Source organism: Rhinolophus hipposideros, assembly GCF_964194185.1.
Source record: "Rhinolophus hipposideros genome assembly, chromosome: 24".
In the NCBI taxonomy this organism is placed as follows: Eukaryota; Metazoa; Chordata; class Mammalia; order Chiroptera; family Rhinolophidae; genus Rhinolophus; species Rhinolophus hipposideros.
Genome location: NC_138070.1, coordinates 510,402 through 534,190, shown reverse-complemented (window position 1 = coordinate 534,190; position 23,789 = coordinate 510,402). Strand labels below are relative to the sequence as shown.

At 57.0% G+C, this 23,789-nt stretch overlaps 1 protein-coding gene across 14 annotated transcripts in view; it reads left to right on the top strand.

The window, feature by feature from the left end:
* EP400 (E1A binding protein p400) overlaps positions 1-20,604 on the top strand; it is an 86,272-nt gene extending 65,668 nt beyond the window's left edge. For 7 of the 14 annotated variants that reach the window (XM_081037930.1, XM_081037932.1, XM_081037942.1 and 4 more), the window contains 14 exons: positions 1,624-1,760; positions 1,862-1,918; positions 4,194-4,272; positions 4,382-4,624; positions 5,683-5,731; positions 5,805-5,914; positions 9,869-10,070; positions 10,172-10,359; positions 11,897-12,109; positions 13,638-13,833; positions 14,202-14,326; positions 15,508-15,654; positions 16,933-17,010; positions 17,912-20,604. In XM_081037930.1, the coding sequence (XP_080894056.1) occupies positions 1,624-1,760; positions 1,862-1,918; positions 4,194-4,272; positions 4,382-4,624; positions 5,683-5,731; positions 5,805-5,914; positions 9,869-10,070; positions 10,172-10,359; positions 11,897-12,109; positions 13,638-13,833; positions 14,202-14,326; positions 15,508-15,654; positions 16,933-17,010; positions 17,912-18,181 (2,094 nt within the window). In that variant the 3' untranslated portion in view covers positions 18,182-20,604. The remainder of the gene's footprint in view (positions 1-1,623; positions 1,761-1,861; positions 1,919-4,193; positions 4,273-4,381; positions 4,625-5,682; positions 5,732-5,804; positions 5,915-9,868; positions 10,071-10,171; positions 10,360-11,896; positions 12,110-13,637; positions 13,834-14,201; positions 14,327-15,507; positions 15,655-16,932; positions 17,011-17,911) is intronic. The other 7 variants (XM_081037934.1, XM_081037933.1, XM_081037940.1 and 4 more) reach the window with 6 other exon arrangements.
* The last annotated feature ends 3,185 nt before the right edge of the window (positions 20,605-23,789 follow it).

The following is a 23,789-nucleotide window of genomic DNA, read 5'->3' as shown; positions in this document are numbered from 1 at the left end:
ACGGTCTGTACAGAGGCCTCTGCGTGCTGGTCCCGCCAGCTGTTACGAGTGTCCCCCGCCCACTGGCGTGGTGGTCCTCACTTCCAGTGACAATGTCCCATCAGGATGGGAGGGGCAGTCAGGTGTCTGCATATGCTGAGGTGGGCAGCGCCTGGTGCTGTGACCAGGTTTGCTTCTGTTAATGGTTTCTGTAACCAGCCTTTGAATCCTCTGAGGTGTATGTTTCTAAAACAGCTCTCTCAAAATAAGGCATTGGGGTTTTCTTGTTTAGAAACAGCAAGCAAGCTCCAGCACCATTTGTGGGGCTTCACCAGAAAGACTTCCGAGATCTCACATTAGGTCAGTTACGTTTTGGGAGCATTTTTAACAGTTGCTGTAACTTTAATGCAGAAAAACGTGAGGGTGAGATTTTGTCGTCTTGTCGCTGGTGGATGAGCCGATGGAAGGCGAGGCTGGGAGCATCCACCAGGCGTGGGCGCTGTGTGAGCTGCAGGGCCACACGCGTTTAAGCGCCTGTGAGAGGAGGGCACCGAGACTCAGAACTCCTCTGCGTGGCCGCCACCACAGTGCTTGGTGCCTGCATACCTCTAGATGACCTGTGTCTTTGCTGTAGAGGCCACTGCACGTGGGGACGTCCTGCTCATGTCCCATCGGAGCCTGTGGTGGTGGCAGCGGTCAGAGGGGTGTGCTGGCGCGAGAGGCGCACGTGAGGCCCTGCTGGCTCCAGGCGGTCAGGGGCGTACTTCACACCCAGGTGAACCAGGGCGGGGTCCCCTCATTGCACATGTGGCCTGCCTTTGGCTGGGCTCTGCCCCCAGCCTGGCTGACTCATGCTCCTCGACAAGGAGCGCGTGCACAGTGGTCTGCAACAGGCAGCTGCACAGTAGGATGGCCCTCACACCTTGGCTCTGTGGCTCTCTCTTCCTCCTGTTCCCCTCCCCACTGAAGGCGCTCACTGAGCATGGACAACACGAGCGTGTGTCCCTGCCCGCACACATGCACGGTCTGCCACACACGGGACTCTTCCTGTGGGAGTTGGCATTTCCTGTGCAATTGCCTCTCAGCTTGGGGAGGCACTGAGGGGCTCGGGGTCCTGGGCCCGGCCCCTGGCCTTGCACACACTGCCCTGCGGGGCTGGGATTCTCTGTGCCCTAGGGTTTGCTCTGACTTCCACCAGTGCAGAGGGGTCTTGGCAGCAGCTTGCCGTAGCTGTGGGACTTAACGAAGGCAAGATTACGGGCACAGCAGTGCTGAACCCTAAGAACAGCCTCAGACGTCAGTCCTCTCCACTGTCGACTCTGGGCAGGGGCCACAGGGAAGGTCGGGTTGCTAGTGAAGGTGTGGGCTCTGCGTTCCTTGTGGGGCCTCAAGCGCTTGGCCACCTGTCCTCCCCCAGCTGAAGGTGGGGCTCCCCATCCCTGGGAAGCTGGGAGGCTCCCTCGGACGATGTGCACGAAGCCCCCACACAGACTGAGGAGCGGCATCAGCACTGGGCACGCGCCAGCCGCTGTGTCGGGAAAGAGGGGCCTTGGTCTAGTGATGGGGCTTAACGTGGGGCCTCCGGATCAGTGAAGCCCTTTCTCAGGGTCACCGTGTGACACTGCTGCATCCATTCTGTTTCAGAGTAAGAACAACCGTCCTCTGCGCACAGGCCAGATGTATGCCCAGGATGAGAATGCGACACACACCCAGCTGTACACGAGCCACTTTGACCTGATGAAGATGACAGCCGGCAAGAGGAGTCCCCCCATCAAGCCTCTGTAGGCCCCGGGGCCTCCCTGTGCGGTGGCCGGGCGACACTGCCTCACTGTCCTTTATCCCTTTTTCCTCACGTTGGTAACTTTTGTCTCCTGTGCTGCAGGCTTGGCATGAACCCTTTCCAGAAAAACCCCAAGCATGCCTCGGTGTTGGCAGAAAGGTACTTCTGTGTTTGTGACACGCTTTTCACTTTTTGAAGTGGTCATGTTTTGGTGTCCTCTTAAACTCAGTAAGTTTAGTGAATATTTGTACAAACGGTGCATTCTGGCATCGGCGGGGGCCGGGCAGGTGCCCTTGTTCACACTAGGAGGGTGTCGCCCCTGCCTGCAGCCTGACAGAGGACCCGTGACTGGCGACAGGGCGGCAGGGCCTCCTCCTTCCTCCTCACGTCCACCTCTCATCTGACAGGCATTTTGTTGGCTCTTTCATAAAATACATCCAGTTTGGGGCTGAGTGTACTTGCTTTGAAATTCATCAAAGGAAAAAAAGACGCATGGGGGAGAGGTGAGGGTGTGAGGGAGCAAATGCAGCCGATAGAATGAATCGGGGAGTCAGGGTGCGGGGGACAAAGCGCCTGCTGTGGGGTCCCAGAAACTTCCTGTATGTTTGATATTTTATGTGAAAATGTGGGGGGAATACGTGTTCTGATGAAACCCAGTTGCCACCTCTGGTTCAAGCCTTCATTATCACCCAAGGGAGGTTGTACAGGCCCCACCTGACGGCCTGCTTTCTGCCAGCCTCTGTGCCCAGCTCGGGCAGCCTCAGGCTGGGCACGGCTCTGCTGAGGCCCCGTCTGTTCCACCTTTGGTTGTGCCTCCCCGGTGTCTGCACGGCTGCCCCCCTCCCTGAGGCCCTCGCTCACATGTCGCTCACATTTTCACCTTGTTGAAAAGCGGTTCCCGCCCCCCCCTCCCCCCCGGCGGTTCTTTTCCTCATAGTGCGAGTTACGGTCACGGTTTGACCTGACCGGTTTAGCGTCTGTCTGAACTCCGTGGATGTAGGCATTCTAGAGGCTAGAGGCGTAGAGCAGGCATTCGATACACACTCGGCCATGAAATTAACGGATGAGTTCATTCACCGCCCGGGCCTGGGGACTCAGCAGTGAACGGGGCAGGAGCATTCTCTCCCCCTTTGTGTCCTGCGAGGCCAGGCAAATGCTGAGTGAGCCTTGCAGATGTTCAGGGCACGTCCTGCCTGTGAATAGACAGCCTGGCAGGGGGTCTTCTGTGAAGGGGCCCGGCAGGCAGCAGATGGCTGGTTGGGAAAGTGGATATTCCTGTTGCGACCTCTGTCCTCCAGGTGAGGCCGGAGCCACATCAGGCCAGTCTGTACCTGTGTGTGTATAGCTGAGGGGGCAGGGGAGTCTGTTCAGCAGAGCAGAGAGGAGGGAGGTCCCTGAGGTGACACCACAGATCTGGGGGCACCAGCGAGGAGGTGGCCGGGGTCTCGGGAGCAGGCTGAGGCGATTGCAGTGAGTTGCAGAGGGTTTGGGGTGAATGTAGACCTGGAGGAACCCTCAGGCTTGGCTGTGTTTTTGTGCGTTCGGTTTGGGGCAGAGAAGAATTGTGTGTGGATGCTGGGGGACAGGACGAGGAGGTGGGAGCAGAGCCCAGGACAGGCATCAGGGGCAGGCCCACAGACCAGGTGTGCTGCTGGAGTCACAGGTGACACCCAGGGGCGGCCTGCTGTGACAACGAGGAGCCGGGCCGTGTGCCCAGGGCAAGGGAGGGGGTCTCCCTGTGGAGCAGGAGACCCGGAGGCTGGGCCACAGCTGGATTTTGCCCCCAGCGTCCAGTAGGCTGGCAGGGGAGTCAGGGAGGGTGTGGCTTGGGCTTTACCACTGAGTAATGAAGGGACACGAGCTGAGGGAGGGCCCCGGGCACTCATATGAAGGCCGCAGGGCGATGGGTAGGACCCACATGGGGGCTGTGTGGACAGACGTGGGTGAGGGCAGAAAATGGGTGAGAAGGCGGTGCCGGAGGGAGGTGGGAGGGCTGACGCCACAGGCACCAGCAGGTGCAGCGGGGCCTGGCTGTGCTGGTGGGAGGCCCGAGAGCTGCAAGGACAAAACAGGGCTTTCAGCCGAGCCAGCCCCTCTGACAGGAGTGACGGAGGCCGGTAGGGGACAGTGTGGGTGACTGTACAGGAGCCCCCCAGGAGCAGGTTCCGTGAGGTGGGCGAGCTGCTCAGGCTCTGCCTGGGGCTCAGTGTGTGGGGGGCTGGGGTGTTCATGCTGCTGCGGGGTCCTCATGGACTCGGGTCTGGGGGGACCGACACGTGGGCGTCCGAGGCAGCCTTCCCATGCTGGCCGTCTCCGTGCCCCGGCCTTCGGGCTGGGTACCCGGCAGCTTGGGAAGTGAGGGCTTTGGGTGCCTAGAATGTGTGTCTACTTCAGAACTTGCCGCTCTATTTTTAACTTTTGCTTTTGTCCGCAGTGGAATCAACTACGACAAACCCCTGCCTCCCATTCAGGTCGCATCTCTCCGCGCAGAGCGCATTGCCAAAGAGAAGAAGGTGTGGCAGCCTGGGTGGGGCCTGCTTTGGGGGCGGGGCCTGTCGAGTGGTGGGAGGGGCCTGTCGGCAGGTGGTGGCCCCTGCCCACGCCCCTCTTTCCGCCCTGTAGGCTCTGGCGGATCAGCAGAAGGCACAGCAGCCGCAGGTGGCACAGCCCCCTCCGCCTCCGCCACAGCCGCCGCCTCCCCAGCAGCCCCCGCCACCTCTGCCCCAGCCCCCAACGGCGGGCAGCCAGCAGCCGGCCACTCCCACCGTGCCACCACCGGCCCAGGCACAGCCCCAGGCACAGCCTGCACAGCCCCCGCCGAAGGCCCCGCCCGCAATCACCACAGTGGGCAGCGCTGCTGTGCTGGTGAGCAGCTCCCCTGCTTTCAGCGCTGCAGCTTTCTTGTGGTGGCTGCGGGGAAGACAGCCCTACTGGGGCGCGGGTCTTCACCTCTCTGCTGGTCTGTCCTGGGGGGGGGGGTCCTGTCTCCCTGGGACTCTGTCCCCCTGGGGGCTGGCTTCCCAGGGTGTGTGCAGCAGGGTGAGTTCAGCTGTGATTTGGAGGTGCCGGTGGCGGGGAAGTTTGGAGTTACACAGGATTTGTGAGCCTGACTGAAGAAGTACCCCCTACTCTTCAGCCTGCAGAGCAATATCATCTGCCAGTTTGCAGACTTCCTTCTGACCCCTCCCTGCTCCTCAAAGCATGTGCACCTGTGCTCACGTACACGTGTGAACTTTAGTCCCATTAGAGAAAAATGGTAAAACGCACAAGCAAAGGACAGAAAGGCAGGCTCGTGAGATCATATGTGGGAGAGCGCCTGGGCCTGGAAGGGGAAGCTCTGCTGTTCCCCAGCGTCTGCTGCAGTCGTCCTGCAGGTCGCCCACTGTTGGGATCCCACTGGCGGCAGTGGAATGTTTGTGTGCTGGGGCCGCTTTATCCCTCATTCATTCAGAAAACGCACTCATCAAGCACCTGCCTGGTGTGAGGGCTGCCTCCTGTGCCCATGGAGGCCATCCTGCTAGGGCAGCCCAGCCAGGCAGGACCCCAACTGGAACAGTGGTGTGTCATCAGGAAGGGACTTCCTACAGAGCTGGCCCCTGGGCTGTGGCCTGAGTGATAGGTGTCATTCAGAACAGAATGGAAAACAGCAAGTGCAGAGGCCGTGACCTTGACAGCTGTTGGGGTCAGAAGGGTCAGCATGGCCAAGCCCAGTGACTGAGGGGCGGTCGCTGCAGGGGGCACGGGAGGACAGGACAGTGTGTGGGATAAGCGGGGGACAGAGGGAGCTGCAGTTGGTCTGTGTGTCCAGGGTCACTGTCGTCAGAAGTTTGCATCTGATTCTGGTGCCGTGGAAGCTTTGGGCGGGTTGTTAATGTGGACGTGTGTGCGAGCTGGACCTGAAATTCAGTGCTTTCTTTCTTCAGCAGGCAGGAGCCATTAAAACATCCGTTACGGGGACAAGCATGCCAACAGGTAAGCGGTGAGCGGTGCCACCGTGGGGACTGGCTGCTTCGCACGCCCTCGTCTCACAGGCCCCTCCCTGCAGGCACAGTGAGCGGCAACGTGATCGTGAACACCATCGCCGGCGTCCCTGCTGCCACCTTCCAGTCCATCAACAAGCGCCTCGCTTCGCCTGTGGCGCCTGGAGCCTTGACCGTGAGTCACTCCTGCTCCGTCGGTGCAGAAAGTACTGACCTAGTTAGTTTCACAAAGTCACCTGGATGCTCACATGTTTGGGGGGGGGGGTCTCTGCATTGTGCTTTCAGACTCTGCTGATGGGGTACCCCTCATGCTGGGACTTGTGAGGATGCAGAGATGGTTGCTCTTGGGGGATTTCACCAGGAGAGAGGTTCAGGCCGGATGCAGAAGGGGGTAGTCAGTTTATGGGGTGTCTAGAGCCAGGTGTGGGAGCAGGTGGGAGCAAACCTGGGCAGAGGGGCTTGGAGCCACAAGACCCCTGTGCACATATAAGCAGGATGAGCCGGGACGCTGACCAGAGGAGACCGGCATCCCCAAGACGGTGGCGCCCTGTGCCAGCCACGTGCTTGTCTGTGCTGCTGCACCACACAGAGAAAAACACACAGCTGAGATTTCGGAGTTTAAATTTATGTCCCGATTTCCAAAGGCAACACGAGCCCTAAGGAGAAGGTACTGCTTCAGAGTCAGCAGTGCCTTGGCAAGTGGAATGATGTCCCTCCTGGGTTTTGCAAAGTGCTTTTCCTACGAAGATGGTGCTGGCAGAAAGGTGGGCACTTAGACCCCTGGGTAGGACGGGAGTCTGCAAACATTCACACGCACAGTCGGCGGAGTTTCATTAGGCGTGTCATGGGGACTCGTGGAGGGAGGATAGGCTCTCAACAAACCCGACTGGCAGACTTGGGTTGCTGTGTGCAAAACAGGAAGCGTGTCCTGGAACTTACCTTGTATAGAAAAGTCCCTCAAAATGGGTCATGGACCTGAATGTAAAACCCAAAACTGGAACACTTCCAGAAGAAAACACCTTGGTTTAAGAAAGATCTTAGGGTACGAGAAGCCTGTGAATTATGAAAGACAATAAATTAGACTTCATCAAAATCAAGAATTTGTCTTTGAAAAATATTTTTAAAATGAAAAGCATGAAAAATATTTGCAGAACATATTTGATAAAGGACTGGTATTCAGATTATATAAAGATTCTTTAGTCAGTAATAAGAAAACAAATAACTTTTAAAAAATGGACCAAAGGTTTGAGCGGTTACTTCACCAAAGAAGATACATAGAGAGCAAATCGGTGTGAGAAGATACTCAGCGTCACCAGTCCTTAGGGAAACAAATGCAAGTGACAGCCACGGTCACACACTGCTGCGCACTCACGGAGACGGCTCCAAGCCCCCACAGGCCCGGCGGTGGGGGGCGCAGAGCAGCCGGGGTTCTCGTTGCTGATGGGATGGGGTACACAGCCTTGCAGTCATTTTGGAGATCAGTTTGGCTGTTTCTTATCAAAGTGAACACACATTGTCCATACAGCCCGGCATTCCACTCCTTGGCTTCCCCAAGGGGAAGGAAAACACGTCTGCACAACAAACCTGAACCTAAATGTGTTCAATGGCTTCATAACTACTAACTAAGAACGGGAGCAACCCATGTGCAGGGGAGACAGCTGCCTCGTCCCACCCACTGCTGCCCAGAGCGCGGGAGGAGCTGTGCAGGCTCTGCTGCGTCTTGCCAGGCGATCAGAGAAGCAAGAGGCTAGAACTGCTGTAGGATCCATTTCGTAACATGGAAATGGCAAGACTATAGGGGCAGAAAACAATGTGTTCTGAGTCTGGATGGTGGTGGCGGCTACGTGGCCAAGTGCATTTGTTAAAATTCATAGAACCGTATACCTGAGACAGGTGACTTTTACTATATATGGAAAGTATATATCAGCAAACCTGGCTTAAAAATTAAAATATCTTTAAGCAATAGAGTATTCATGAAAATACCTTTTCTAGTACGTGGTTCAGGATTATTTCATTCATTTTCCTTCCTGCTTTACAATATACCACTTCAGACTCGGTCATTTCCATAACTGACAGAAGCTGTTGGTTAGGCTTGTCGCGTTAGGAGCGCCGGTGCGACCAGCACCCCACTGCTGTGAGTACAGGAAGCCCAAGCGCTTGTGGTTGATGTTTTATTTTGAAAAAGATCTATTTCTATGTGTATTTTTAAAGAAAGTGATTCCTACACAATGTATTGTTTGAGTACTTCTTACGGACAACGTACTTTCCCTGGTGACGTGGGGACAGAAACATGACCCAGACCCACGGCATGCTTCCACAGTGTTCCACCTGTCCTGAGGTGGGAACGTAGCAGACAGCCGTGGAGGCGTTCTGGACAGTCAGTAGCGGACTCAGAAGGACAAGAGAAAGTACAGTGGGAAGACCATCAAAGACACGAGAGGGGAACAATTTGGCATAGATTACAAAACAGTTAAGAGAGGCTTGACACTGTCCGTAAAAACCAGGAAACTATATGTAAACTATTCAAAAACAATACAGAGAACTTTTGGAAATGAAAAAAATGGTTACCAAATTGAAAGAAAAAACAATAGCAGCAACAATCTGATAATTGGGCTTAATTCCAGTTTATACAGTTGAAGAGAGGATTAGTGAACTGGAGCGCAGATCAGAAGACGTTATCCTGAATGCAGCCTGGGGAGACAGCAGATGGAGCGCAAGAGAGGATTGAAAGCCACGGAAGATGGGCCGGGAGGATGTAGTACCACTTGCTCACAGATGTTCCACCCAGAGAGAGTGTCAGGCACAGACAGTGTTTGCAGACGGAGTTTCCAGGCTGCTGAACGACACTGACCCATGGATACACAAAGCCCAGCCAATTCCAGGGGCCGCACCCACGTAATGCAACTGTGAGGAGACCTTGAGAGCAGCAGGAGGAGACAGGCTTGTCTCCCTTGTAGTCATGAAGCCAGAGCCCATGGAACGGCAAGAGAAGACCCACCAACCCCAGGGCCCTGTCTCCTTCCAATATACCCAGAAGAACGGTCCAATAAAACCTTTCCGAACAGAAACTGAGTTACCAGTAGGTCTTTACTAAATGACGTTATGAGGCAGAAGGAAGGTGTTCCCAGACGGACGGTCTCAGGACGAGAAGAAGGAAGGAAGTATGTGGACGAACCAAGGTGACGATTGACTTCACAAACACAGTCACTCGCTGTGGGATTAGCAAGGACAGAAATGATACCCAGAGTAACAGTGACATGGAAAGGGAAAGGACTACAGGTGCTGAAATGTTCTGGAATCTCTTTATTCAGGAAAAGTGAATTACTGATAGACTTTGGTAAGTATGTATTATAATTACATGATGTATTACGTGATATATTATAATTACTTAGATGAGCCAGCAAAATATTCAGAACAGTGGAACTTTCAATGTGTGGGAGGGAAACTGGGAGGAGAAGAAAATAATCTGAAAGAAGGCAAGAGAGGAGATTAAAAGAAGCGTGGACCCGAAGGGTGGGATGGAGAGACGGGCAAGTAATGAAGTGTGGGGAGGGCAGCAACGGGCGGAGGCCCAGGAACACGTACTGACTGACAGCACCGGGCCCGCAGGGCAGGCGGAACATTTCAGGGTGACCTCAGGGGGGGGGTGCTAGCGTTTTCCAGTTTATTGTATGACTGGGGCAGCCGGGACGCGGAGGGTCGGCGCTGGGCTGATCGATAGTGAGGCTGTCCCGAGTCCTGGGCGGGGTGCGGCTGGGGCGCCCTGAGCACACAGCAGGCTCCCAGCTGTAGCTTCCGGCCTGACCGGGGATGGAAGTGGGGGCCTGGACTGTTCCGGGAAACCCTGTATCCAGAGGTTGGCCAGGAGTCTGAGCGGGTCTTTGCATGAGGACGGCAGGGTGGCATTTCAGATCGTCATCTAAAACGTTTGTCCCTCGTGTGGCCGACCAACCTCGTGTAGCTCAGGGCACTGCTTTGGATTCACAAGTGAAGGTTCCCCTGGCACCTTTAGGACGGCGTCACCTCCGTGGGTTCAGAGTCTGCTGCCCTCTTCCTTCACCCAGCGGTGACAGTAAAGGCCGTGAAGAGCAGTACAGCCACCTGACCGGCCCTCTGCTCACCTTTGCAGACGTCCGGAGGCTCGGCGCCTGCCCAGGTAGTCCACACCCAGCAGCGAGCGGTTGGCTCCCCGGCCACTTCCGACCTGGTGTCCCTGGCGCCGACTCAGGGTGTTCGAGCAGTCACCTCCGTGACAGCCTCAGCTGTGGTCACTACCAGCCTGACCGCAGTGCAGACCCCGACCCGGTCTTTGGTCACTCAGGTGTCCCAAGGTAAGGACAGCTTGGGTTTCTGTGGGAGGTCAGACTGGCTTCCAATAGTTAGGGGAGGGCGAGGGCCGTACCACGTGCCGCCTGACCGGACGCCTCCCCAGCCGCAGGGGTCCCACTGCCCGGGAAGGCCATCACGCCTGCACACTTCCAGCTCCTCCGGCAGCAGCAGCAGCAGCAACAGCAGCAGCAGCAGCAGCAGCAGCAGCAGCAGCAGAATACGCAGGTGCAGGGCCCGCAGGTCCCGGCCCAGGCGCCCGCGCAGATGAAAGCCGTCAGCAAGCTGACCCCGGTGAGCACTCGGCCAGTCCCTGTTGCATCCGCGATTCCAGGTGTATTTGGCATAGATGTGCACTGGCGCTGTGCAGGAAGTGTGGGCTCTCCACGCCCTGGACGCCCAGCCCCGTTCTCGGCGTGTCTTCGCACCGGCTTCCTGTGCTCCGTGCCGCACAGGTCAGGCTCCAGAGAGGGCTGGGCGCCGCGGGGTCCCATTCCCAGCCAGAGCAGGTGCTGGGGAAGGGCCCGCAGCCTGGCATGAAGGCTGGCCTTTTGGGCACAGCCCGTTTGCAGCCTTGTTTCTTAGAGGTGGTCGTTTGAGTGCTGATGTTCCTGTTTTGCCAGTTTGTGCATCACCTGAGCTGTCACATATGTAAAAACACTCACTTTTAAAGGAAATTCAATATTCCTGCCATCAATGGAAAAGCACTAATACTTGGCCTAGAAAGTAACCAGAAAAACGTGATGAAACCAAGACAGTGATTTAGAATTCCAACAAGCTGTTGGGCCTGCCCCAATCAGTACCTGACCTTGGGCCTGAGCTTCCCGGTTCCAGACGGGACAGACAGGCCTGACGGGCCTGTTGGAGGACATGCTGGCCGTTCGTTTCGCTGAGGCTTCCTCGAGGCTCGGGAACACGCACCAAAGAAAAGAGATGCAACCAAGTAAAATATTCATTGCCTCAGTTGCTCCAGCCACATTTCAAGGACTCAGTGGCCACACGTGGCTGTGGCCCCATATACATGGACAGCTCCTATCTGGAACACGTCCATCACTGCAGGAAGTTCACAGCGCTGCACGGGAGAGTCCCCGCCCAGCAGAGGCAAGCCGTCGGAGCTGGTCTCCCGGCCAGGCTGCCTTTTCTCACCTTGCTGCTCCTCCCACTCGAGACCTCTGGGCCGGCAGTGTCCTGCTCACCCCCTTTCAGCTGCCCAGTGCCCACTGACCCACTCATTTGCCTGGTTCCTTCATTCTCCTTTCTTCTCAGTCAGTTTCACAGTCAGTTTCATTTTCAGGATATTGAAAGAGATCTGATAGTCAACGAACAACTCAGTGTAAATTTTCTTTAAAACAAATGTATTACTTAAAAATAGTTTTTGAACTATCTTGGTATCATGATGTTTTGATGTAAAGACATGAAATCTTTAATGAAATTTTCATTTGGAGACGGTTGGCATAACTGAGAGCAGATACACACCTTGTGATTTTAAAATCTCGAGGAAAAAAAAAAAATCTCAAGAGGGACCATGATTTTAAGACGGTTACAATTTTTGATGGTACTACAGATTTGAGCTGTGAGCAATAAGACCCTAGAGGTTCTGCTGTGAATTTCCTTATCTGTCAGAATCACTGTTTCTAGTTTTCGTCAGTGATGTGCTAATTTTTAGTAAAGGAACATTTACAAATGCGAGACCCTGGAGGACGGTTTGCACCCTGCACGTGAGCAGCTGGGTCCTTTGGTATTTAAATGGTAGTAGAAGAGGAACACAGCACCGCGACGTGTGGGGCTGGGACAGTTCATGCTGACAGGAGCTGTGTGGTCTGGGTTTCAGGAACACTTGATCAAGATGCAGAAACAGAAGCTGCAGCTGCCCCCACAAGCCCCCCCACCACAGGCCCCGCCAGGGCCCCCGCCGTCCGCCGCCCAGGTGCAGCCCCCGCAGCCCCCGCAACAGCAGAGCCCCCAGCTCACCACCGTCACCGCCTCGCGGCCCGGAGCCCTGCTCACAGGCACCACCGTGGCCAACCTGCAGGTGGCCCGGCTCGTAAGTTCCCGATGCGCTTGTTCTTTCAGGGCAGTCTGCTTCCACTTGAGCTGAGCTCTTGTTACTCACTCAGGACCTGTGTGTCAGGTGTCCCGGCAGACCTAGAGCTAAAGCAGAAGACGAGCTCTTCCCCAGAGACTTCAGTTCTCCTTGCCGAGGACGAAATACAGCTCGTGGGGAACACTTAAGGGACCATGTTCCCAGAATTTAGGTGTCACGGAGTTTATGGGCTGAGTGAGTGCTGGGGGGCGGGGGTGAGCTAGACCATGGGGTGGGGCGGAGGCAGGAGGGTGAGGCGTGTACGGCCTGTGGGGGGCGTCCCAGTGCTGCCGGGGTAGAGACACGGGAGGAGAGGTGGAAGGAGACGGCAGGAGGCGCGGGGAGGCAGGCGAGGCCCGAATGCTAGTGCTTTGCAGGCACGGAGAGGCTTCTGAAGGAGGAGTGGCACTGAGGAGAGGGTGTTGGGGAAGTGCAGGTACATCCAGCAAGTGCTGGTTGAGGGTCTGGGAGATGCAGCAGGTAAGCCAGTGCCAGCGCCCGTGTGGGGAGCCCCCGTTCTGGCCCTCGTGGCAGCTCACGTCACCGGTCCTGCTCCGCTTCAGGCGCTGCCCTGGTGCTCTGCTTGCCACCTGAGTGGTGCTCAGGGACCACACCAGGCTAAGTGGGTGCTGTAATGTTTTTCCACTTGGCAGGTGTGGAAACTGAGGCTGGCGGTGTGAGTGACCTGCCCAAATCCTACTGCGAGTCACCCACAATGCACGCTGGGATTTGGGGGCCGGTTTAAGTCTGTAAGAGAAGGGATATAAGTGGATAAAACGTGTGGATTTTACCCAGCGGTCCCCTTTCTGGTACATGCTGAGAAGTAGCACGATGAGTGTGCACCCCTGTTTGTGTGAGAGGAGCCCGGAGTCCCCGTGACCGAGACCTTCCCTGAGAAGCCAGACAGCACCCACATAGCAGGCCCTGAGCCACTCGGATGGCGAGATGTCTGATCCATCCCGTTCTGACTGCCGGTTGTCACGTTCAGCGGCAGTGGGGGTTCTGGGTGTTTTCACCGCGTATCTTGTTAGGTAACCCGAGTTTTTGTGCGTGTAAAAATGGGTCTCTCCATTTTCCTTTTGGAAAATGAAACTTCAGAAAGTGCTTGGTAGCACTGTGGCACCAAGTAGTGTCTGGTGGGCTCGGGGCTGTGACCTTGAGCTGGAGGCCCAGGAAACAAGAGGTGCTGTGGGGACGATGGCATGCTTGGGGCTGCAGTAAGGTACAGGCAGACGAGGGAGCAGCAGAGACGGACGCCTGTAACAGGGTTGGCCTCTCAATGCCCCCAGGGGCCTGATTCACTGCCGAAGTCTTGCCAAGCCCCCAGGGACGGGTGGAGCAGCATCGGTCAGCCTCCGGGGAGCTGCTGGCCTCTGGCCGACCCCTTTCCACCTTGCAGTGTCTGGTCACTTGACCTCTTGTGGGCAGTGTTTGCAGCAGTGCGGGGCGTCCTAAACCTCTCTGGACTCCCGTTCTCTTCCCTGTTTAGACCCGGGTCCCTACCTCGCAACTGCAGGCACAAGGCCAGATGCAGACGCAGGCGCCCCCGCCTGCTCAGGTGGCGCTGGCAAAGCCTCCGGTGGTGTCCGTGCCTGCGGCCGTGGTCTCCTCCCCGGGCGTCACAACCCTGCCCATGAACGTCGCTGGGATCAGTGTGGCCATCGGACAGCCGCAGAAAGCTGCAGGTGCCTGGCGCATGCAGCCCCTCCCTCCACTGGAACGGGGCTGACGAGCCTTTTCTAGGGGAAGTGGCTCCTTTGCTGGACACCCGTCCGGGGTGTGGTGGTATGTTCCAGCGGAAGCATCTCAGGAGGCTCTCCTGCATCTCACCACCCCCTTTCTGAACTTCTGGGCCCTGACCCGAATGTAACTGGTCGGCCCAGGAGCACGGGGGGTAGGGGTGTGTGAGCGATGGCTCCTTCCCGGTGTCCTCTCAGGCTTCTGGAGGGATCAGTCAGTCTGAGCCACTCAGTGACTCGGTAACGCAAGACACTGAACGGGAGGGAGCCTTAGCCAAGTGCTCGTGGCTCACCCACGTGATCGCTGTTCGCAGGACAGACCGTCGTGGCCCAGCCCGTACACGTGCAGCAGCTGCTGAAACTGAAGCAACAGGCGGTGCAGCAGCAGAAAGCCATCCAGCCACAGGCCGCCCCAGGCCCAGCAGCCGTCCAGCAGAAGGTACTGGCTTCCTGCCTTGCCGCTGAGTTGGGCCCTGGCACCCACACACAGGAGACCCCGTGGTTGTGCGCTTGGGCTGCAGAGGGCGGCCTTGTGGTTGGGGCAGCGCCAAGGCCCCCGAGGGCGGGGGTGGCTGTGAGATAGGGAGCCCCGTTCACTGAGGGCTTGTGGGGAACAGTGAGGGGCGTAGGCTGTGGAATTGCACAGCTGTCGGGCCAGAAGGACTCGGGAGCAGCTGTAGCTCCCAGGGTGTGACCTGCTTCCACTCCTGTTGTGTAGACAGAGCCAGGCCGGGGCCTCCGCCAAGCCTGCATTCAGGCGAGGAGCCAGGCGGGGCTGGGTCCTGCGTGTGTGCTTCCGGGGCAGAGGAGGGGGTGCCTAGGCGAAGGGCCCCGCATGGAGGACAGCTGGCCACGTCCCCCTGACTCAAGGGGGAGAGACGCCTCTGAGCTGACTCATCTCCCAGCCGAGTCCTCAGGAGGCTGGCACTCGAGGTGTGGGCTGGGCAGGCGTGGAGTTGACACCCACTTCTGGGACGTGACTTCTCCCCTGCGGGGGGCAGATGGGGAAGGAAACCCCCCTCAGAGTCACCTCTAGGCCTTTGGAGTGGGGACGGGAGCCAGATGCCAGGTGGGCGGAGCACTGGAGACACAAGATGAAGACGCTGGCAGGTGGGGCCTGTGGCATCGCGTAGGCTTAGCTGTCGTGAGAGAGACGTGGACTCCGGATGCAGGGCTGGTCTGCATGTTGGGATCGTTTGAAAGAGCGTTCTGAGCCGTGTGGACATGGCTTTGTGAACCAGATGTGTGTGCCCGGCCGTTTGAATGGTGTTAGAATCCTCCTGGCAGAGAGAACTGAAATTAGTTCAGTATGCCAGGGTTGTGCCTACAGGTTTGTCACGCCCTGTGCGAGATACTTTTGGGTACACGCCGAATTCTTAAAAGTGGGTTTGAAAAATGATGTGTGTTTTCTATGTTGGGGTCACGGCACCAGGTGCTGCAGAAGATGGAAAGGTTAACCTCGCCTGAGCCGTGAGGGGACTTCAGGAGGGGAGGCGGGTGACACAGGGCTGGGCTTGCGGGGAGGGCAGCTGTAGGAGCGCGGAGCCATCACGTGTGGGAGCGGGGCAGTTGGGACAGGCCTGGCCTGGCTGTAAGCCTGGGTGGTCTCTCTTTCCTCAGATCACCGCACAGCAGATCGCTGCCCAGGGCCAGCCACAGAAGGTCACCTATGCCACCCAGCCTGCCCTTAAAACGCAGTTCCTCACCACGCCCATCTCCCAGGCACAGAAGCTAGCCGGGACCCAGCAGGTACAGACCCAGATCCAGGTGAGCACGGGTTGGGCTCCACCTCAGGGGCGCCTGGTCCCCAACCGTCCTGCCACCTCTACTGTCTTTGGCTTGCGGCTTGCTCGGGGCACACTGCGGTGACGTCCCATAGGTGTGTGACGCTCCTCCAGCTTTGGGCATCAATTCTCCGTCAGTGCTGCCAACTGGTGCGTTGGCTGCTCCGGGCAGCAGCGGCCTGGGACACTGCTGTGTGCACATTCCCCGAGCTCCACAGTGGCCCCCACGGCACCTGCTGTCTGTGTCCCTGGCCAATCTGTTGACCCGCAGGCGTCCTCTCTGCCTGGTCACGTCCGGGTCCCAGGGCTCACGTCCGGGCACTGTCCCTCTTTCTGTGTCGCTCTGTCACCCAAGTGCGTGGCCGCCCATCTCCTCACCAACTGTGCTGTCTGAGGACGAACACTAGTTCTTGTTTAAGTGTACTGGGATCCATCGGTGCCTTCGATTCTGGATGGTTCCTTTAGTGCCCTGCTTAGGAAGTCCCTCCCAAAGGCCATGGTGTTCTTTTCTGTGTCTTCTAAAACTTTGTAACTGTTGTTCACGTTTAGTTCTGTCACTTGCCTGGAATCGGTTTTTCCGTTGATAAAAGATGGGCCTTCACTTTAATTTTCCCCCTTGAATACCCTGCTCCTTTCAGCAGCACTCACGGAGGGGTCACTGTCCCCTGGGACCCACCGGGTGACCTCGGCATAGTGGGGCTTTCCTGCAGTGTGTGCCCTCAGCTTGGGTGCCACCCTGCTCTGTCCTCACCCCTCCGCTCCAGGATAGACCCGCTATCTGGAAGGCACCTCTTCCGCCCATCCTGCCTTGTGGGGTGCCTGCTGCCCTCGGCTCTGCGGCCACTCTCCCAGGTGGAGTCTGAGTGTTGGGTCTACTTGTGGCTGGCACGCTGCAGTCACCCTGCTGAGCGTCACTGGAACCGCTAAGATTCCTTCCATCCTTGATTTAACTCTCATATTAACCTGGAGCAGCTTTTAATAAAACAAAAAAGTTTGTCTGAAACACGAACCCAAAAATAAAAGCTTCAAATTACACGTCATCATAGAGAAGGAATGGTTGTCCCTCTGTGTGACCATGACCTCAGTGGTTTGCTCAGGGTTCCAGATCAGCACACTTTGAGAATTGCTCTTTTGTGTCATCTGGCCACTGGTTTTTGTTTGTTTTGCATTAAGAACTGAGAAGGAAAAAAGGGGGAGAAAAATCTCTTTTTGTGCGTACATTCTTTTAAATTCTAAATTTGGCTTTTTTGCTTTGTCAAAGGTTGCAAAACTCCCTCAAGTTGTCCAGCAGCAAACCCCGGTGGCCAGCATCCAGCAGGTGGGCTCAGCTTCACAGCAGGTAGGACGGGAGATGGGCAGCCACCGGGGACAGTCCCACAGGCACTTGGCAGGAAGCTTCATGCTTCCCAGATTGAGTTCCTGGTTTTCATCCTGGGGAAGCGGAATTTTAATCAGTAGAGAATCACTGAATTTTCATAATATAGACACAAGTTAACATTGGGGAAAACACTGGACACCTCCGACCAGCAGGAGAAAACGCGAGCAGACATGTTCAGAGGCCATGTCAGATGTGCTGATGGGCGTGTCAGCAGTGCTAGGTGTGTCCTGCCGCTGCCGCCACCACCACACCTGACTTTCAGGGAAACTGGAGGGATAAACACTGATGGGAACAGCGATGACAGCTTCCTAACCGAGCCTGACCGGGCGGTTCTTACCGTTCTGTTTACTGCTACAGAACACGGGCAGAGAAGAACAGCTCTTTAAACATTTTTTGTTCAGAATTGCACTGGCATGTGGATTTCAACAAACCAAATGCAATTGACCTTTGAACGACACGGGGTTAGGGCTGCTGACCAGCCGAGCGGTGGAAAATCTAAGTGTAACTTGAGTCCGTCCTCCACGGATGTGGCCTCCCAGCGACGGCATCGACCCTGGAACAGGCACTGACCCGCACTGGCCTGCTTGCAGGCTCCGCGTTATTCAGGGTCAGCTGTAGTGGTGGGGGCTGATGCCCCTGCCCCCCCGTCAGCCTTTTCCCAGAGGGTCCCGTGCTGGCCTAAGCAACGCTGGTTCAGTTCTCCTTCTGTTTGGTTAGAAAGAACCAGAGATCTTTTCCTGATAGGCCAAGTGGTGGTCACCGTTTACAAAAGTATTCGTGTTAGTTAAGTTTCTCAAACCACACTCCTCAGCCCCAGGCACAGGAATTTCTCACTTGATGTGCGTTTTCTGTTTCTGCCCAGGCGTCGCCACAGACTGTGACCCTCACACAGGCGACAGCAGCCGGCCAGCAGGTCCAGATGATCCCCGCAGTGACGGCGACCGCTCAGGTGGTCCAGCAGAAGCTCATGCAGCAGCAGGTGGTGACGACGGCGGCCCAGCTGCAGACCCCTGGCGTCCCCAACCCGGCACAGGTGCCAGCCAGTACCGACAGCCCGAGCCAGCAGCCCAAGCTACAGATGCGAGTGCCCGCTGTCCGGCTGAAGACGCCCACCAAGCCTCCATGCCCCTAGCCAGGAGCGCGGCGGCCTCAGGCGGGCTCCGAGCCCCGCACCAGCCAGCCCAGAGTGGGAGGCAGTGCCACTGAGAGTCCAGCTGCGGGAAGCTACCACTGAAACAAAGCAGTGGGAGCTCTCCCTCACAGGACGCCGTGACGAGCGGAACCAGCTGCAGTGGCAGGTTCTCCTGGGTCGCTTGGCCTGTTCGTGTCCCGCAGAGAGCAGTGCTGGCTCTTGGTAGGGCAGCGTGTGTGCAGGTCCCAGGAGCTGTGAGGAATGGGCTCGTGAAGCTGCGGAGCCGCCTCTCACAGCATCTGCCTCTGCGTGGTTTTTCACAGCCCTCACAAAGCGCACCTCGGGCCGTGGGGGAGAGAGGCCGTCCGAGGTCCATCAGCTCCGATCAGGGACCCGTGTGGTTTCTTCCTTCCCTCCCATGGTGGGGCTTGTTGAACTTCTCGAGGAAACGATTGGTACTGGCCCCACCGGAGCACATTCACGACGCATCCCAGCTTGTGTGGAAGGGACTGGTCTGTGACTGAACTTGATTCTAAAGAGCGGGCAGTGTGGCTCCCCGCCCCTCCCCTGGTGTGACTTTTCTCTACGCAGACGGAACCTTCTGCACTGCTCCCCACCCCGGCACTTCACGACACTTGCCCAGTTTTTGCATAAAGCTCACATTTGGACTTGGTGCCATGGAGCAGCTCCAGGAACGTTGTGAGGCTCTGGCTCGGGCTGGTTGGGGCCCAGAGCACGTACTGTGCAGCTGTTACGTTGTGGGTGTCACTGCCGAGTGCACGGCACGCGGTGACAGCAGGGATGCCTGTCATCGCCCCCCACCCCCCACTTCTATGCCCCGCGTGCTCTGCAGAGGTGAGAAGCCTTGTACAGGGTAGTCTGTTTACAGGCCCACAGTGTCACCCACAGAGATGGGCGTGACAGATTCTTCCTTGTAGACTTGTGACGTCAGGTTTCTATGCCAGGGTCTTGTGCATGAGCAGATGCGCAATCTCACGGTTCTGCGTAAAATGGCGCAGCGTCTGTGCTGTTTCAGGGGGCCCGCGGTGGAGGGGCAGAGAGGAGGCCGTGTTTGTACCTTTTTGTTTTTCACAATGGCACGGTGCTAGCAGTGACTGCAGCGGGCTTGACTGTCTGACGACTGCTGTTGACCTCGAAGGTTCCCCAGGCACATGACAGGCGTCCGACGACACCGGTGTCTGCGCTCTGAGCCCCTGACGCACTCAATCCAGGAAATCGTCCTGTCGGGTCTGTGTGTACTGAGGATGAGTTACAGTGTGCTGAGGGCTTCATTTAATCTGTGCCCCCACTTTACCGTCCTGCTATAAGTGGCACAAAGGAATGTCTTCTGTCCTGGAGCGTTTCGTTTTCCCACCAGTTACCATGGACAGGAATGCAGTGACTCACTGAAGCCAGTGGGCAGCTTATTTTTGAGCTCTCAGTGAAAAATTCAGAAGAAAGCAAAAATCAAGTGTTGAAAAATGGAAAGGATTTAACACTTTAGTGAACTGAACACACGGAAGCACAGAGCATAAGCAGGCTGGTCCGGAGTGGAGCGTGCGCGGCCCGCCGTGTCCCTGCACTGTACCCCACGTGCATAGTGCGGCCTGTGGGGATCCTTGCGTCACCCACTCACCGCTGCGCCGTTAGCTGTCCTCTGTCCTCCGCGCCATGTTGGCAGGCTCCCCAGGTGTCAGTAGCAGGTGGACTGCCCTGCGTGGAGTGACCTGGCGTAGCTGCGGCCTAGAGGCCCTGTCAACGCAGAGCCTGGAAGGGAATTAGAGCCCTCCACCTCCGGCTTTCTAAGAACAGGCCTGCGGTCCTGAAGACGTGTGGTGTGGCACTGCTGCCCCGCCTTGTCACGTGAGGGACAGGCTCACCTCTGGAGCGTGTTTCCATCAATGGTTGCCTGATGCAGAACGTGTAGCAGCAGCGTTTTCTCGTGTCACCCTGACATACTAGTCTTCAGCAGAGTCATTGTGGAAAAATCCTCCTTCCAGGATGTTGTTTCCAAACCAGACTTTCCGTCCTGTGAACCATGGTTCCCAGCAGTGCACTGTGTGATGGTCGGAGCACGTCTTCAGAACGTGGAGACAGCAGCCGAGCACAGGCTGGCTCGAGCTGGCCACCTCGGAAAGTTGCTGACCTCTGATGAAGCCAGGCTCTCACTGGAGGGTTAAAGGATGGGGGCGGGGTGGGGGGAGAACCGGGTGCCGCAGCCTGGGGAAGCTTTCCTCTCTTGGTTTTATGAGTTTTTGTTAACTGTTGTAACCAGATAGCTGTTGTGTTTTAAAGTATAAAGGAGGGAGGCTAAAATTGTAAATACTTGTAAACATAATCATTTGTACTTGAATAGTAGGGTTCTAAAGGTCATCGATACCCCACCACAGAAAAGGTACAATAAAATGACCTTTTTATATGTTTTTTCATCTTGTCTTTCATAGAAAACTTGTTAAAATAGGAAGTTAATTGCGTTTATTTCATTTGTGTGAAGAAAAAAAGAAACAAGTATTGAAGGCAGAGGTTTCCTTCCCCGCCTTCCGCGCCCCCACCACACACACACTGTAGAAGGAACTAGAAAGAATGGAGTGGTCATGAAGGTTTTCAGTGAAAATCACCGTTTATGTCTGCAGAGCCTGCGTCCACTGGCCGCTGACTCCAAAGCCACAAATGGAGGAAGGACCTCTGTGTGTAGGTGCCACCGCCGCTGCCCTGTGTCTGACAGCCGCCGGCAGGCACCAGTCCCCTGGAGGGCCAGGCCAGCTGCAGGTACTTGGATACCTAACCTCTCGGGTGCCCCACACCACACTCCTGTGACCAGGTGGGCGGCCGGCAGGCGTTTCTCTTCTGTGTCTTCTCTCTTGCTTTTAGACTTTTCCTTCAGTAAAACTTTCTGATTGCAAAAGAAAACATGGTAAAACTGCTCTTTTTATTAAGAAACGCACTCAGTACAAAGTTAAGGAGTGCCCTGAGAAATCAGCAGTTGGTCTGGAAGCTTCCTTCCCACTGCGGGAACAGAGCCTGCGGGCCTGCAGCTTTGGGCTCGTATTACACGCCCCTCCACTTGCCTGCATTGTCACGTGCTGGGGGAGTCATGGGTGCCTCACTGAGGATCCTCTGTCTGGTGCCGGGAAGCCGCCCTGGTCCATGGCCCCCTGGTTCTGGACTCCCATGCCTGCCTGGCCGCGGGATGGGGCCAGTGACATCACGACCCAGTGCCGTGGCTCCTCCTGTGTGCCCCCTTCCAGAGCAGTTGTGACATTTGGGAAGCACTCAGCCTGTGGCGTGGGTTCATGGATTCTCTTCTTGGTTATTCACAGGAGATTGCTTGCAGAGCTGTCGTCCCATCACTGTGACCCTACCATGACAGTGTGCCAACTGTACATGAGGAGGCCCAGGGCAGGCTTCTCTGGCCACCAGACTGTATTTCTGTGCTTCCAGCAGGTCAGGGGTCACTCAGGTGAAGTGATTCTGCTTTCAGGCCACAGCGGGTCTCACTCCGAGCCTGAGTCCATCAGCCACCAGCTCCAGTAAACGGGCGTTTAAACTGAGACTCAGCTACAGCTCTCCCTGTCGGCAGTTCCGCCCACACGCCCCCTGAGCACAGGCCTCCTGAGCACGACCCGCTTCCGCATTCTCACCGAGGTGTCTGACTGGACTCGAACGTCCTATGGAGGGTTCAGACCCTGGTGGGCTGACGCCTGCATCCCCTCCACTCGCCAGACGGAACTGTGACTGGGCCTTTGGAAAGGGAGGGGAGCCTCTGCCTGAGATTCTGGGCAGCTGGCCTGCCCTCGGCCTGTATCGTCTACGCCCCAAAGCAGGTCATGTCCCAAAGGTCCCCTTTGCTTTACTGGAGAAATCACTGTACATGCATTCAGTGGAATAGACTCTGCAGCTGTTGAGAACAAAGAGTTGTGTAGCCTAGAGTGGAAAGGTCTGGAAGGTGTCGGAGGTGCGCCTTGGGTCGGCCGCTCCCAGAGGGAGCTGCTCGCAGACCTGTGCACAGAACGTGGTGGGACCTGGAATGGCGGCTGCCTCTGGGCAGGTGCGGGTGCTTCCTTCTGTTTGGTGCAGCCTTGTTGAAGCAGTTTCTCACGTGTGTGAATTATTTTTTAAGTAGGGCCCTGAATGGCCTGTTCATCACGCCCTCCCCCCAGGGGGCTTGTTTCCGGGAGCAGGTTCTGCCTCCCTGCCCGGCCCTGTGTAGCTGGCCTCACTCACTCGCTCCCAGCCTACTGTCCTGGTCCCTGTGGCCTCCGTTGTCTCCCCAGCTTTCAGTGCTGTCTCATCTGTTCTCTCCTTGGAGGACCAGCCACATGGCGGAGGGAGTGCTCATCCCTTCATTCGTGTGTCCAGTGTGCCTGCTCGCCAAAGCGCCTTGTACTACACAGTACGGGTCCCTGTCCCAGCTGGACCGCCGTTCTGTCCTATCCCTGCCCTCGTATCCCTGCCCAGTTACTGTGTGGAAGCCAATCGGTACATGCCAGCGTTAGCCACAGTGGCGGCTTTCTGGCTCTTGCCTTTCTTTAAATCAGCGCTATTAGGAGAGAGATGAAATGACTGGTTTACTCAGTTGATGTTTGCCGAGTTCAGCACACTGTGTGGCAGTTTCTTGTTTCGGCCCTGGAGCTATAGCTGTGAGCAAAGAAGAAAAGGGTACATTCTTGCAGGCCACACATGATGAAAGGCCTCAGAAGGCTCAGCACCTGGACGAATGGCAAGGTGAGGCCAGGCAGCCTGGATGTCATCCTGAGTAGATGGAAAGGTTGGAGCTGGGAGACGACAACCTGACTGGCAGTTTGGAGAGCTCACCCTTTCAAGGAGACACGGCAGGAGGGAGAACAGGGACACATTAGGCCGTTTCCCGGGTCACAGGCAAGAGAAACTACCCTCGTGGGTCTTCAGAGCCCACTTAGGCCTGCCTGTTAGGCATTTCTGACTCCCTCTCCCCAACTTAAAATAGGCACTCGGCCGCCACCTCGCTCTCTGCTGCTGCCTTCTCTTCTAATTGCGTTTCCTTACTGGTGGTGCCCCTGCCCGCTAGACTCTAGGTTCTGCCAGGGCAGGGCCTAGACGTGCTCGGCCAGTGTACCAGGCAGCGTCCGGTGGAGGGTGGACGGATGGAAGGCTCGAGGCAAGGACGGACGAGTGAAGGAAGTCGAACCCGCGACGGCCAGGGGAGAAGAGAGCCGATGGCCCGTGCGGCCCTGGCCCAGGCCCCGCCCCCTTCTCCTGCCTCCGCCCTCGCCCCGCCCCCCGCTCCGATTGGCCCGCCCCACTCCGGCCCGGGACCTGCTCCGGGCACAGCGCCTGCGCACTGCGGTCGCGCCGGCCAGTCTGCTCAGGTGGGCGGGGTCCCAGCCGCCCCCCGCCGCGCGCACGACAGCCTCGGGTGACGGACCGAGTGTCCGCGTACGAGCAGGCGTGAGGGCGCGGCGTGGGGATCTCGGCCCCTGCCCGCCCGTTGTCCCCTGGCACCCCCCGCAACCGCAGTCCCCGCCCAGTGGTGAAGTGGCTCAGCGTGGTGCCCACCGCCCCAAGTGCTTTGGTGACACCCCCCACGGTGGCCCCCACAGCCCCCCGGTCACTCACACCGCGGTGCCCC